At 36.4% G+C, this 13,825-nt stretch overlaps 2 protein-coding genes across 3 annotated transcripts; both read right to left on the reverse strand.

The window, feature by feature from the left end:
- Positions 1-77: 77 nt before the first annotated feature.
- On the reverse strand, positions 78-3,209 carry scg5 (secretogranin V). 2 transcript variants are annotated; one of them, NM_200726.2, is given in 6 exon segments: positions 78-418; positions 526-579; positions 1,942-2,054; positions 2,238-2,387; positions 2,551-2,785; positions 3,127-3,209. In NM_200726.2, coding segments are annotated over 5 exon segments (660 nt in total). In that variant the 5' UTR covers positions 2,774-2,785; positions 3,127-3,209; the 3' UTR covers positions 78-298.
- Positions 3,210-5,469: 2,260 nt separating this feature from the next.
- Positions 5,470-11,853, reverse strand: actc1a (actin alpha cardiac muscle 1a). The gene is given in 9 exon segments (NM_001001409.3): positions 5,470-5,722; positions 5,967-6,148; positions 6,252-6,443; positions 8,019-8,180; positions 8,290-8,374; positions 9,195-9,305; positions 9,414-9,542; positions 10,667-10,818; positions 11,799-11,853. Coding segments are annotated over 8 exon segments (1,134 nt in total). The 5' UTR covers positions 10,796-10,818; positions 11,799-11,853; the 3' UTR covers positions 5,470-5,578.
- Between the last annotated feature and the right edge of the window lie 1,972 nt (positions 11,854-13,825).

A 13,825-nucleotide genomic window follows, 5' to 3' on the forward strand; every position in this document is an offset into this window, starting at 1 on the left:
GGTCCTGTGTTTCTAGAGCTCCTTCATGAAGATTGTATATTCATAAACTTAGATGAATCATGATGCACGAACACATGTTTCAAATTATCTGCACATGAAGATATACATCATTTTATTTGATTATATAGTGTTACAACAAAAGTTGCGTCAAGAGAATATTCATTAATGTTATACAATCATCATTTGTTGCTCTATTAATAATATGATTCAGTTGAATATCACACATCATTTGGTGCTTACTTTACTGTGAAACTGATAAGTTATGTTGATTATACAGATTTTATGATCAACATGATGTTCAGGTCTTGATATTGCTTGTAGCGGTTTCAACCTCATCCTCCTCTGGGAAATGTGGCACTGATTTCTTGGCCACCACGTTATCCAGCCTCTGTCCCATCAGATATGGATTTGGAACACTCTGAAACGCAGTCAGTGACAGAGTGACAATTTTACTGAGAACACAAGATGTGTACTGAGAAAGCAGCAATCCGAAATGTTTTAGTTACATTCATATTTATAGCATACCCTTTTTCTTCTCTTTGGCCCACCCTTCAGTTTTTCATACAACAGTCCTTTATTCTGAAAGCAGAACAATGGATATTATTGCAGTCTGTACACAGATCTGTATTTACATATCTGTACAATATTAACCATTACTACAGACTCTTGTGGAAGACCGTTTTGTCAAATTTGGATGAGTTTATATAATATTTGTGCATATTCATATGATTAATTTAAGGTCAATAGAGTGAATGATCTTGTGTGCTTTTTTATTGTACAAATCAAATTGAACAAACTCTTATAAAGTCACCCCTTCATAAATAGTTATGTTTCTGATGAGATCGGGTTTGCTGTTGTATAGGTGAAACATTGAAAATTATCATCATTTACTCATACTCACTTCTTTTCAAACACAGGAAATTAATTTATTGCTGCAACAGCAATCAAAATGTTTAAATCACATTTCTGAAATTTCTGCCCCTCCATTGAAAATCTATTCATCCTAAAACTGCGACGTCCATAAAGAGATCAAAAAATAACTGGAACATATAATTGGAACTGACCCCTCTAAAGAGATGCAACTGATTTTGTAGCAATTCGAATAGGTAGGCGTGCCAACTTTTAAAATTAATATAAGTAAAAATACAAATACAGTGGCGCAGTAGGTAGTGCTGTCGCCTCACAACAAGAAGGTTGCTGGGTCGCTGGTTCGAACCTCGGCTCAGTTGGCGTTTCTGTGTGGAGTTTGCATGTTCTCCCTGCCTTTGTGTGGGTTTCCTCTAGGTGCTCTGGACATGCGGTACAGGTTAATTGGGTAGGCTAAATTGTCCATAGTGTATGAGTGTGTGTGTGAATGTACGTGTGGATGTTTCCCGGAGATGGGTTGCGGCTGGAAGGGCATCCGCTGCGTAAAAACTTGCTGGGTAAGTTGGCGGTTCATTCCGCTGTGGTGACCCCAGATTAATAAAGGGACTAAGCCGACAAGAAAATGAATGAATGAATTTATAAAGTCAGTGCTATACGAATGCAGTAAACCTATAAATCAAAAATAAATCAAGCAGAATTAAACCAGTTTGAATTGCATTCAATTATTCAATTTGTCCTCCTTACAACACCAAAAAATAAGATTAAGTATTTAACAACCTGACAAAAAAGTAAGTTGAACTTTTTAAATGTTATTAATGTTTTGTATTTATTATTTATTTTTTTTCAGAAATTGAGACATCAATCTTACACATGTAGAATAGATTGGATGTGGAAAAGTACTTGATATCTTTTAATTACAGCTTTATCCTAATAAATAGTACATGAAAAGTCTGAGATAAAAAACTGAGAGACTTTAAATCTAGTTCTAACTTTACTGCATAATTCACAAAACAAATAGTTTTATTAAAATTACAAGTTTGAAGTTTCCTCCAGCCAGTTTCAAAGTGAACTCACCCACTTGGCCAGTGCAGGATAGTCATGCTCTGGGTCAAAAAGGTGCTGATGTTTCTGGAACTCTCGACTGAACTCTGCAGTGTCTGGAGAATTTTCTAAACACCCATCTGCAGCTAGAAAAACATGTACACATTTTAGAAACTAAAAGATATGCACAGGCTGTTCACATACCGTTTGAATCTTTGGTTTAATTCAATTGGAATTTTTTTCTTTCCTCAGAAAAATTGATTCAGGTTTTAGGTTACTGACAGAATGAATTGATGTTCCACTATATTAGAGCATTTGAACCTGCATACCAGTCTTTCCAAGGGGGCAAGGGTTGGGAGGGTCAGGATAACCGTGGTCCTCGCTGAAATCTTTGGGAACACTGTCCCCTGTTAACTCTGCTACAATGTTAGGGATGTTCCCATACGGCCCGAGATGCTGGAGCCCCTCATGAGCACCACCTATTGGACAAAGTTCAAAATGACATTAAAGCAGCCGCATAATGAAGAGCATTATATAAGAACAAACCTTTAAACTTATTTACAAGTTCTTACATCCTATATGTATAATCATTTAAAATGTAATTCATCTGCAAATAGGTTATATACAGAGAGAAACGTATACCTTGGATGCTGAGAGGACCAACTATGTTGGTGGCCTGGTGCGCGGGATATTCGACCCGGGGCCGCGCGATGCCCAGCTGCTCCATTACACCGTGAAGCAGGCGCTGGATGTCCGCTTCCGACACCTGATCCACAGTGCGTGGACTGCGGCCAGAAACCACGGCTATCAGGCTGAAGATGACACTCAGAAAAACCGTGTGTGTCATTTTTGAAGTCGAACCCATCTCTGACGTTCACTACACCGACAATAAACACAAGATAAATGTATCTCTGCAGGCTACTGTAAAACGCCTATGTAAACATTACGTTATATATAGCCTATTGTTACATCGCATATTACCAGTTAAACAGAAATTATGAATGCTAAAATGGACTATAATGGCTACGGATTATATTACTGAGTTTAGAGAAAACGCACATCTTATGATAACTACGTCACAAGCAAACAGGCTTGATAAACAGATAGGCCGTTACACACTCACATTATGAAGCATACTCGAATATCAGGAAATGTAAATAAAACACAGTGTGTTATATAGAGAATAAACAGCTAACCTAACGTCAAGAGAAAACCTACCATGTAATCCGGACAGAGAGAGAGGATATCGGGTTCAGCAGAGATGCGGTGACGGTCCTCCTCCTCTACGCTTCATTTGCTCTGTTGCTAAGCAGCCGAATCATCTCAGCTCGACAAATTGCCATTGGTTTACGACAGGCACGTTGTCATTTAAACGTGCTGCTGTGTTTTATTGGTAATATATTTAAAGTGTAAGTACAGTAAGTAAAACATATTGTTCTCATTACTTGCACAATAACTGTAGGCTAATTTTAGCTATAACACTTGTGCATTAATTATGTGTCGTGTCGTCATAGGCCTACTACTCGAAAATGTTTTGGAAATGTCGGATTATAAAAATTGTTCAACTTGTCTAAATCAGATTTGCTATAATTCTCTATCTGTTGTTAATCCAAAATTACATTTAGAAGGCGTTAAGTTGATTGATAAAAATGTACTACACATTCATAATATTTTTCAGAAGCAAAACAAAACTAGAGGCAAATTTTCATTTTATGGTTAATATATGAATTGGGAAAAAGCCTGGTTAACTCCCTTCAAATACACTATTAATAATAAAATTAAGGAATTTCATTTTAAAATACTACCTAGGCTACATTTTACCCAGTAAATTATTTATTATTAAAGTACATTGAAATGGAGAATATCTGTGGTTTCTGCAATGCAGATAAAGAGAACCTTTGTCTTTTTTTTTTAATGCAACATTGTAAACGATTTCTGCAAGGATTTAGTCAAATATATTTTTAAATAACACAACTTAGTTATTATTTTACAATAAATTGTACATATATTTTAATATAAGAACAAATCCAATAAAAGTCTTGAATATATTGTTAATCTGTATTTTATTAGCTAAATTTTACATAAACAAACAGAAATTTGCCAAGTCATCTCCCATATTAAAATTTTTTTGTATCGAGTTTAACTTCTTTATTTCTACTGTGAAATCGTAGAAAGGCAAAAAAATCTGAGATTTGTGAAAATTATTATAACACTTTTTGTATTCCCCTGTTAATTCTTAAAATCAATGAATGTAGAGTGTATTTAATATATATATATATATATATATATATATATATATATATATATATATATATATATATATATATATATATATATATATATATATATATATATATATATATATATATATATATATATATATATGTATATATATATATATATATATATATATATATATATATATACATGTGTAATATATATGTGTGTGTGCGTGTTTGTTATTTTTTATTTAGATTTGTTTACCTTTACCATTGCTGTATAGTTTTTTATGTTTCATCTTTATATTGTGTTGTATGTTCCTGATGGTTTATGCAAAAAAAAAAAATACTTGTAGGTTTACTTTAAATATAAAAACAATACAGTTTTCAATGTAAAAAAGGCTATAATTCTAATGGATAGCTTTTCGGGTGCGTGCAAACAAAATTATGGATCGATAGTATTCTCTGGAACAGGCATGAATTAACGTTATAGGCTGTATTACATAATTTATGAAACAGCACAATGTACACCTGCAGTGCCACTTTAGTTTACGGAGCAGTTGCAATAAATGATTACTGACCTTTTATTATTACTATTATTATTATAATTATTATTATTAATAATAATAATTTTTAGGAATGTGGGATAAGTATTTTTGCCACTGGGCCAGATTAACTACAAAACCCAAACAAACCCCTACCTGTGAATGGTCAAATATGTTGAGGTAACAAAGATCTTAGCATCTTTAACATGGGCCATAATGTTATATAAGGTGAGTGGGCCAGTGTATCTCAAAACAGCAAGGCTTCTGCGTTGCACCTGGTCAGCATTGTTGAGGATTTACCAACAGTGGTCTGAAGAGGAACAAATCACAATCTGGTAACAGGGGTGCTGAGTGCTCAATAAGGCTCATGGATGCACAAGGGGCAACTAATTCTATCCTGTCTGTTCCAAACCAACAGATGGTCTAATGTGGAACTAGTTACGCAAAACTTGGTGGTTATAGGAGAAATGGGTCACAACACACAGTGGTTGCAGCCAAGGACCAATAAGAGTGGCTATGATGATCCTTGTCCACTACTGAAAGCGCCTATAGTGGAAAAATAAGAGCCCGAACTGAACTTTAGAGCAGTAAGGTTGCCTGGTTCATTGACTTTTATGAGTCTTGTTACTTTTATATAACGTTTATGTGGCACTAGGACACAGTGTGACGGTGAAAAGCCAGTAGAGGGGGGTGTGATGCTTATAAATTGTGTTGCAGACCAAATACACCCCTCATGACATGGAAGTGGCTATAGTCGTTAGTTCACCTTATAGATTCACTTTATCAAACACAATATGTATGGACACATCAGAACTTTTATTACAACGGTACATGTATATACAGCACAAGGCACAGTACAAAGGCATACGGGGGGTTAGTTGGACTGAACAGAGAAGGATTGAAGATTTAGAAGCACTTTCTGTGGACGATGGAGGGACCTGCCTCATCATACTCCTGTTTGCTGATCCACATCTGCTGGAAGGTGGACAGGGAGGCCAGGATGGAGCCACCAATCCAGACGGAGTACTTGCGTTCAGGGGGAGCAATGATCTGGAGGACAAACACAAGAGTATGAGTGGTAGACTGTAAAACTGCAATTTAACCAGTGGGATGCAGTGTTTCAGTAAAAAAATAAATACATTACAACATTAAGCCTATTTTAGTCTATACACACACACACACACACACACACACACACACACACACAAATAACAACAAATACTTTCACATTATTTTCCTTAAAAAGTACTTTGATTGTAATATATCTTTTTTCCAACACTGGCAGGATGTTTACCTTGATCTTCATTGTGCTGGGGGCCAGAGCAGTGATTTCCTTCTGCATGCGGTCAGCGATACCTGGATACATGGTGGTACCACCAGAAAGGACGTTGTTGGCATACAGATCCTTGCGGATATCAATGTCGCACTTCATAATGCTGTTGTAGGCAGTTTCATGGATGCCAGCGGACTCCATACCTGTGAGGTACAACGTCCCACACTGCGTTAGCATATTTCACAAGCTCTTGAGATGTAAGAACAGCAACGCAAGGTGATCTGACCAGGCCAAACCATAACTTACCAATGAAAGAGGGCTGGAAGAGGGTCTCAGGACAGCGGAAACGCTCATTTCCAATGGTGATGACCTGACCATCAGGCAACTCGTAGCTCTTCTCCAGAGAGGAGGAGGAGGCAGCAGTGGCCATCTCATTCTCAAAGTCCAGAGCCACGTAGCACAGCTTCTCCTTAATATCACGCACAATCTCACGCTCGGCTGGGGAGGAGAAAAGATAGTAAGTATATTGTATTTCTGGTAACGGCAGAAATAACAAAGTCGCTTTAAGCCAAGTCATTTAACTCGGCGGCCATCTTTGAAACACCTCTTGGGCAGTATGCTCGGGCATTCTGTTTGAATGGGGAAAAATCTAATTCTCCAAAACTGCTTGCCAAGTTTATGACTGAATTTCATATTAGGAATCAGCACAATAGTATCTGGATGCAGCCTTTATGATGCAAGCTGAGATCTCATAAAATTTGCATTTAGTTTTATTTCTAAATGTTCAAATCATACAAAATCTGCAGAAACTCATGTCTGGTCCGAGCCCCTGTCCCAGAGTATCGTCAGTCTATATCTATGGATGATTGGCTTCTTTACTAGAAGGCAGGCTTTATTTGCTTTATAATGATCAGTGGTTGGCTCCTGTACTAGTAGGCAGGGCTTCATTACTCATATTGACCATTAAACTTTTCCCCATTCAAAAATATACGAGTCACATGTCTTGTGTATTCTATTGTCTTTGGTAATAATCACTATATGCTAACACACATCTACATATTTTACCGCACAATATGCTAACTGTACTAATGCTAATGCCCAATCTGAACTGTTAGGTTAAAAATGTAAATAATAAAAACATTTAACCCAGTTTGTCCAAATTTGACCAAATGTTAAAGCTACCCAACTTTGAGTGTGTATAGACTCCCCATCCAAATTGTCCCATATTTTAATACTATTTTATAATAAATTGTTCATTCTCGACCCTGAATTGCTTACAGTCTTTATAGGCAAGGCAAGTTTATTTATATAGCACATTTGATACACAGTGGCAATTTAACAAGGAGTAGATCGCTTCCGGGAATGGATCGCTTTAGCTAGCCAAAAGTAATAAAAGGTCTTGATCTCAGCCAAACGCCAGGAACTTCCACTGCAACATATTATCAGTGGCGAGTCGCGTCTCGAATCCCCCTTATTGTAATTATGCTGCTATCCCACAGAGACAGATCTACCAGTATGGTGATGGCCCAAGTTAAATCTTCTAACTGCCCAATCAGATACAATTTTTCCATATTCCAAAACACTGGTGTATCATATTTTCTTATTGTCTCTGGGACTTTTCCATTCTAGTGATCACCCCACTCTGTGAACTTTTACGGCACCTATTAATCTGTTGGACGTCTCGAACAGATTAAATTTTTGACCTAAAATCAAAAAGTTAAGCTTTACAGCGGTAATTACGTGCCCCCCAATTTCACTTCTAGACATAAATCGCACAGCCCCGGATTTTAACCCTCTCCTGGGTGTAATTGGCTTTAGCTATTTACTCCCGGGTAGTTATTTTAGTTATTTTTAGTTTTTTTAGTTATTTTAAAAGAACGTTGATAACAAGTAGCCTCTGAATTCTATAGTAGAGGAAAAAAAACATTATGGAAGTCCATGGCAGTTAAAATTTTTCGATGTACCTTCTTTCGTTTACAACGAAGTTTAAAACAGATGGAGGATGTGTAAATGATGACAGTTTTTAAATTTTTAGGTGAACTGTCCTTGTAAGTATGGTTTTTGAGTACCCACCAGTGGTGACGAAAGAGTAGCCACGCTCAGTCAGGATCTTCATCAGGTAGTCAGTCAAGTCACGACCGGCCAGATCCAGACGCATGATGGCATGAGGAAGAGCATAACCCTCATAGATGGGCACGTTGTGGGTCACACCATCACCAGAGTCCAGTACAATACCTGTAAAATGATGAATTGACGTGTCAAGTTTTGCTTGTGCTACAGATTTATTAGAGGATTAATGCCTGTGATGTTTCGTATTGTTTTTACAGATTGGATGGACACTGACCAGTGGTACGGCCAGAGGCGTAGAGGGAGAGCACAGCCTGAATGGCAACATACATGGCGGGAACGTTGAAGGTCTCAAACATGATCTGAAAAGATAGAAAAATAAATTTAGGGATATTATCATTAATCTAAAGATAAAACAATGAGGAAAAAACATTGCTTGCAATAAAATAAACGTCAAAACTAATAATAAAATTTGAACATATTATTTAAATTAATTAGAAAATAAATACAGTTGAAGTCAGAATTATTAGCCCCCCTGTGATTTTTTTCTTTTTTAAATGTTTCCCAATTGATGTTTAACAGAGCAAGGAAATTTTCACAGTATGTCTGATAATATTTTTTTTCTACTGGAAAAAGTCTTATTTGTTTTGTTTTAACTAAAATAAAAGTAGTTTTAATTTCTTTTAAAAACATTTAAAGATCAAAATTATTAGCCCCTTTAAGCTATATTTTTTCGTTAATCTACAGAACAAACCATCATTATACAATAACTTGCCTAATTACGCTAATCTTCCTAGTTAACCGAATTAACCTAGTTAAGCCTTTAAATGTCACTTTAAGCTGTATAGAAGTGTCTTTAAAAATATCTAGTCAAATATTATTTACTATCATCATAACAAAGATAAAATAGATCAGTTATTAGAAATGAGCTATTAAAACTATTATGTTTAGAAATGTGTTGAAAAAATTGTCTCTCCTTTATACAGAAATTGGGGAAGAAAATAAACAGAGGGACTAATAATTCTGACTTCAACTGTATAAATGACACCTAAAAAGTATGTTTGAGAATGAGCACAAGTAATGGAAATCACCATATAAAAACTCAAGGCTAAGGTGTCCATACAAAAGTAAAAAATAATAATAATATTTTTTTAGGTTGTGTAAAGCGAAGTCTTGGCTCACCTGTGTCATCTTCTCTCTGTTGGCTTTAGGGTTAAGGGGGGCCTCAGTGAGCAGAGTTGGATGCTCCTCAGGGGCCACACGCAGCTCATTGTAGAAGGTGTGATGCCAGATCTGAAAACAATATCAAGATATTAACTGAATGCACACCAAACATACCATATGGCTCATTAATTGGACTGAATGCCTCCCATGTTTGATTAACGGATGTTTCATCGGTACCTTCTCCATGTCATCCCAGTTGGTGATGATGCCGTGCTCGATGGGGTATTTAAGAGTGAGGATACCCCTCTTGCTCTGAGCCTCGTCTCCCACATAGCTGTCTTTCTGACCCATACCAACCATCACACCCTGAGGGAAACCAGCCACAGGTTAGACATCACCAAACAAGGTTCAAGTAGTTATAAACATCACTGTTATTATATTGACATTTAGTTTTTTCACTTTTAATTTTAAGAGTTTCCTGTATTTTATGATTATTACATTGTGATTGTTGATGATCTCTGCTCTGACAACTTTTGATTTTACTCTCTAAGGGTTATTTTTGCTGCATGTTGAAACCAAGGGCATAGATTTGCTCTTAACATTGGTGGGGACATACATCCCCAGAGTCCATGAATTGAACAGCACAAATTTTGTTTTGGGCTCTTAAAAATAAGAATAAAGGACTTAAGCATGAGAAATAAACACTTAATAATACAAATAACAGTCAGATCCCATGCTGCAAGAGACAATTTACAGGATTTTACTACAGTCGGCCTTTGAAATTTAGAGAGGTGTGTGATTCAATATGACTGTTTTATCCTGATTATTGTTTTTCATAATCATGGAGGCCAAAAATGAAAACCGAATTTTGAAGAATTGCACAGTTTTGATTAATAGTATTACAATGAACTTTTGAAGGGTTGATGCAGCATTACTTTATTCAAATCAAATCAGCATTACTTTATTCAAATTAAATCAATTATTGGTAGGGACATTTCAGATGGATATTGGTACATCCATGCCAATTCTATGCCCTTGGTTCAAACTACTTACTTAAAATGAGCTGAAATCAACACAATCCTTAAGATTTTATGGGGACAACTTAATTGTTTTATGTTCAATTCATTTACATCTGTTACATTAACTTTTGTTGGGACAACATGAAAGAATTGTATGGAACCCTGCAGTTATAGTGTAAAAACTGTGACAGGTAAACTAAGTGACTTTTATTGGCATTCTTAGTAGTTTGAATAAATATAATTCAAAATAAAGAATAGATTTGTACAGACATTAATCCTTAAAATAGCATAATAAAGAAATACTGTAATTTACCCAGACAAAATACTGTCTACTAAAATGTCACTTTATAAAAGTCACTTTGTTAGACAATGCAAAGTTTTCGGAATAGAGATCAGGTTCTTATCATCCAATTTGAAAGCATAAATATATTTTTTTTATTTTTTTTTTGTGTACATGCTTTAGAAGCCCACCTGGTGACGGGGTCTGCCAACAATAGAGGGAAAGACAGCACGTGGAGCATCATCACCGGCGAATCCAGCCTTGACCAAACCAGAACCATTGTCGCACACGAGTGCGGTAGTCTCATCATCGTCACACATGATTGCTGTTTTTTAGGATGGTTCTAAAAGAAAGAACAAATGTTAGGTGAGCCTATGAGTGTACAACACAGCTGAAACCATGACACAATGCCTCTTAATTACTGTAGACTTAATTACTGTCTACTCAAAATACACATTTTTGCATCAATGGTTCCTTAAACTCATCCTTTTCAATACGCAATAGATTTTTTTATAGTGGAAGATGTTCTGTTCTATTATTTACTAGGAACTCTTCACTGTGAAATTCACTTTTGTAAGCTTTATTTTTAAGAAAATTTGAATAAAAATGGTTTAAAACATATTTTATAACCATATTGGAGCTTTCTATTAAATTTAATTGGTTTTAGTCATCTACACTAAACAAAAAGTGTAAGTAAAGTAAGAGTAGAATTAAGTAAATCTGAATAAATGTTTACAACTCAATATAATCAAAAAATCGGCTGCATTAAAAACCAAAAATCAGCATCACGTAAGGTTAATAAAAGGCCAAAAGCAGCACAGCAGATCCCCTTTAAACTATTTTAGGCCTCAGTTCTTGTCATTCCTGTGGAAGCCCCTGACCAAGTGTCCTATCTGTGGATATTTCACAGCTGCCTGATGACAAATGACAGCCGGAGCCAAGAGTCGCCTCCTCAGCTGTCCAGAGACTGCCAACATGTGTCCCTCTCTTTATTAGTTCATTTTCAATTCACCCTTCAGAATTCTAATCCAACGAATCCTCCATCAGTCAAGCACAACTAACTCTAAGCTCTCATTTTAGTGCTAGTTCTTAGAGTTACCAAACCCATGCCATTTCTTTCCCCACATTTCTCAAGCTACAGCTATAAACTTTTGACAGAGGAATTAATCAGTGAGAACTCAATTTTTGCCATCATCCAGAAATTTCTGTTTCTTTCCAGCAAAGATGAAGAATGTAGCGTTGTCTTATTCCTTCTTAAATCTCTGCCTCTCTTTCTCTTTTCTGAAGTAGTCCGTAAAGAGAAAAGCAGTAGCAAACACTCACCAAAGTTGTAGCGCAAGACTGGAGTTTCCGCTGGGATGAAGGGCATGAAGAAGGGATGCCTCTTAAATATGCTGGTGGTCGAGGAGGGGGGCAGGGGTCCGGGGCGGTGCAAGAGTTTACACAACACCAAATAAGAGATGCCATGGCCATTGTATGCTGTAGTCCATGGTCTCTGACGTGATTACCAAATTGGACAGATGTTCCTTGAGAGGTGACAGATCCTCTTTGGTAGTTTGTTGTGATTTCAGAGACAAATGGAAAGGTTAGACGTCCTCGGGGGCTGTTCTTTAAGGGTTTATTATTATGTGGGGGGAAAAGGCATGGAATAGTTCATTATGATTACTGAATGGTGATGGATGTGGGTTAATCATGAAGACAAATGACAATGTCAGACTTCTGATCTATAAAGTATGGGTGCCACTGGGTGCCACTGGGTGGTATTAACCATTTTGCATCTTATCATATTGATCTACATTTCTGTAATTTGATATTTAGGTTTAGAAAAATGCTTATCTTAATTGCTAACTTACAAACTTAATGTTTTAACCCTCTATCGGGCATTGTATCTCCCTAGCTTGACCCTTTGTTAAAACTCGTAATTTGCTTAGAGTGGTGTCATGAACACAATTTAACCAAAGAAATTGGTCAAAAAACTTCTTAATTTGGAAGTTAGGGGTTTAATGCAACGATAATTTGGTAACACTGTTCAACTTTAGCAAATCGCAAAGTTTTGGAGCTATTGTTAACTAACAAAAACTATTATTAATTACAATTTTTAAAAAAACAACATACTGTTATTTTTTTTAAAAGCTGAATTTAATAGTATAAAATATTTTAAGGCTATACTAAACACTACACAGTTCATTCATTCATTCATTTATTTTCTTTGTGGCTTAGTCCCTTTATTAATCCGGGGTCACCACAGCAGAATGAACCGCCAACTTATCCAGCACATGTTTTACGCAGCTGATGCCCTTCCAGCTGCAATCCATCACTGGGAAAACACTATACAGTATAATAGGTTATTAAAAATGTTTTGATGTTCCTATTTAAATGACTAAAACTGAAAGAGAAACCTATTTAAATTAAATAATCTTACTGAAATCAGTTTTGAATAGTTTATATAGGCAGATTTTATATAAAAGTATATAAATAATACTGAAATAACACTGTCCAGAACTTAAAATTAGCCATTAAAAATAAAAACAATTCAGTTAAAATCAGATTAGGGTTTTATTTTTAATTCAGTTAGACTGAAGCATGAGAAAGCATGAGAACCATGAAATTTGGACTATTTCTTGCCAATAATAATCATATCAACTAAATTTTGAAAACAATGGCATGTGTTTTTTCAGTTTCTGACGCAAAATTACATATTTAAAAGCTTTATTTTAGATCTTTTACAATCCTTTGCACCTCAGGAAATCCCACATCATGACCTCTGACACAACACAATACATGTGTAAGGTCACTTTACGTCCAAAAAACCTAAATATTGATTTGACTTCGCAGGCATTCGGAGGAAGACAGAGGATGTAACACTAGCTGTGTGGGGTCACATTTAGGAGCCAGACCTAAGTAACGGCACCTTTGTCAAAAGGCCTAGGCTTTGGTATGCGATCGGGGCCCATAACATGCCAGACAGCTGAGAGGTGTGTGTGGGGGGGGATGGTAAGAAGGCCCTGTGTCCTTTCTCTGCTCTCTGATTGGCCCAGCTCTGTCCTTTTAGGGTCATGCTGAGTGACAGGTGCTCCTGGATACACATCAGTGCTGCTCCTCAGTGCCGCTTGCTTTGGCTCCAACTCCTTATTTGTCACCTTCTCCTCCGTTATCTCTTTCAGTGACACTATGAGGAATCACACAATGTTTCCTCAATGTAGCCTCTCTGTGATGAGGCCAAAATTGGATGCGGCTTGTTTCTCCAAATAAATTCCAAACTATTCGTGGGATTTCACCAATTTGTCGTCAATGGTGGGATCGCCTCCTGTTTTGGCGTGCGGGTGTTATCTTGGTGTTGTTTCAGGCTC

The sequence above is a fragment of the Danio rerio genome, chromosome 20 (assembly GCF_052040795.2).
Source record: "Danio rerio strain M-AB ecotype USA chromosome 20, GRCz13ab, whole genome shotgun sequence".
Taxonomy (NCBI): Eukaryota; Metazoa; Chordata; class Actinopteri; order Cypriniformes; family Danionidae; genus Danio; species Danio rerio.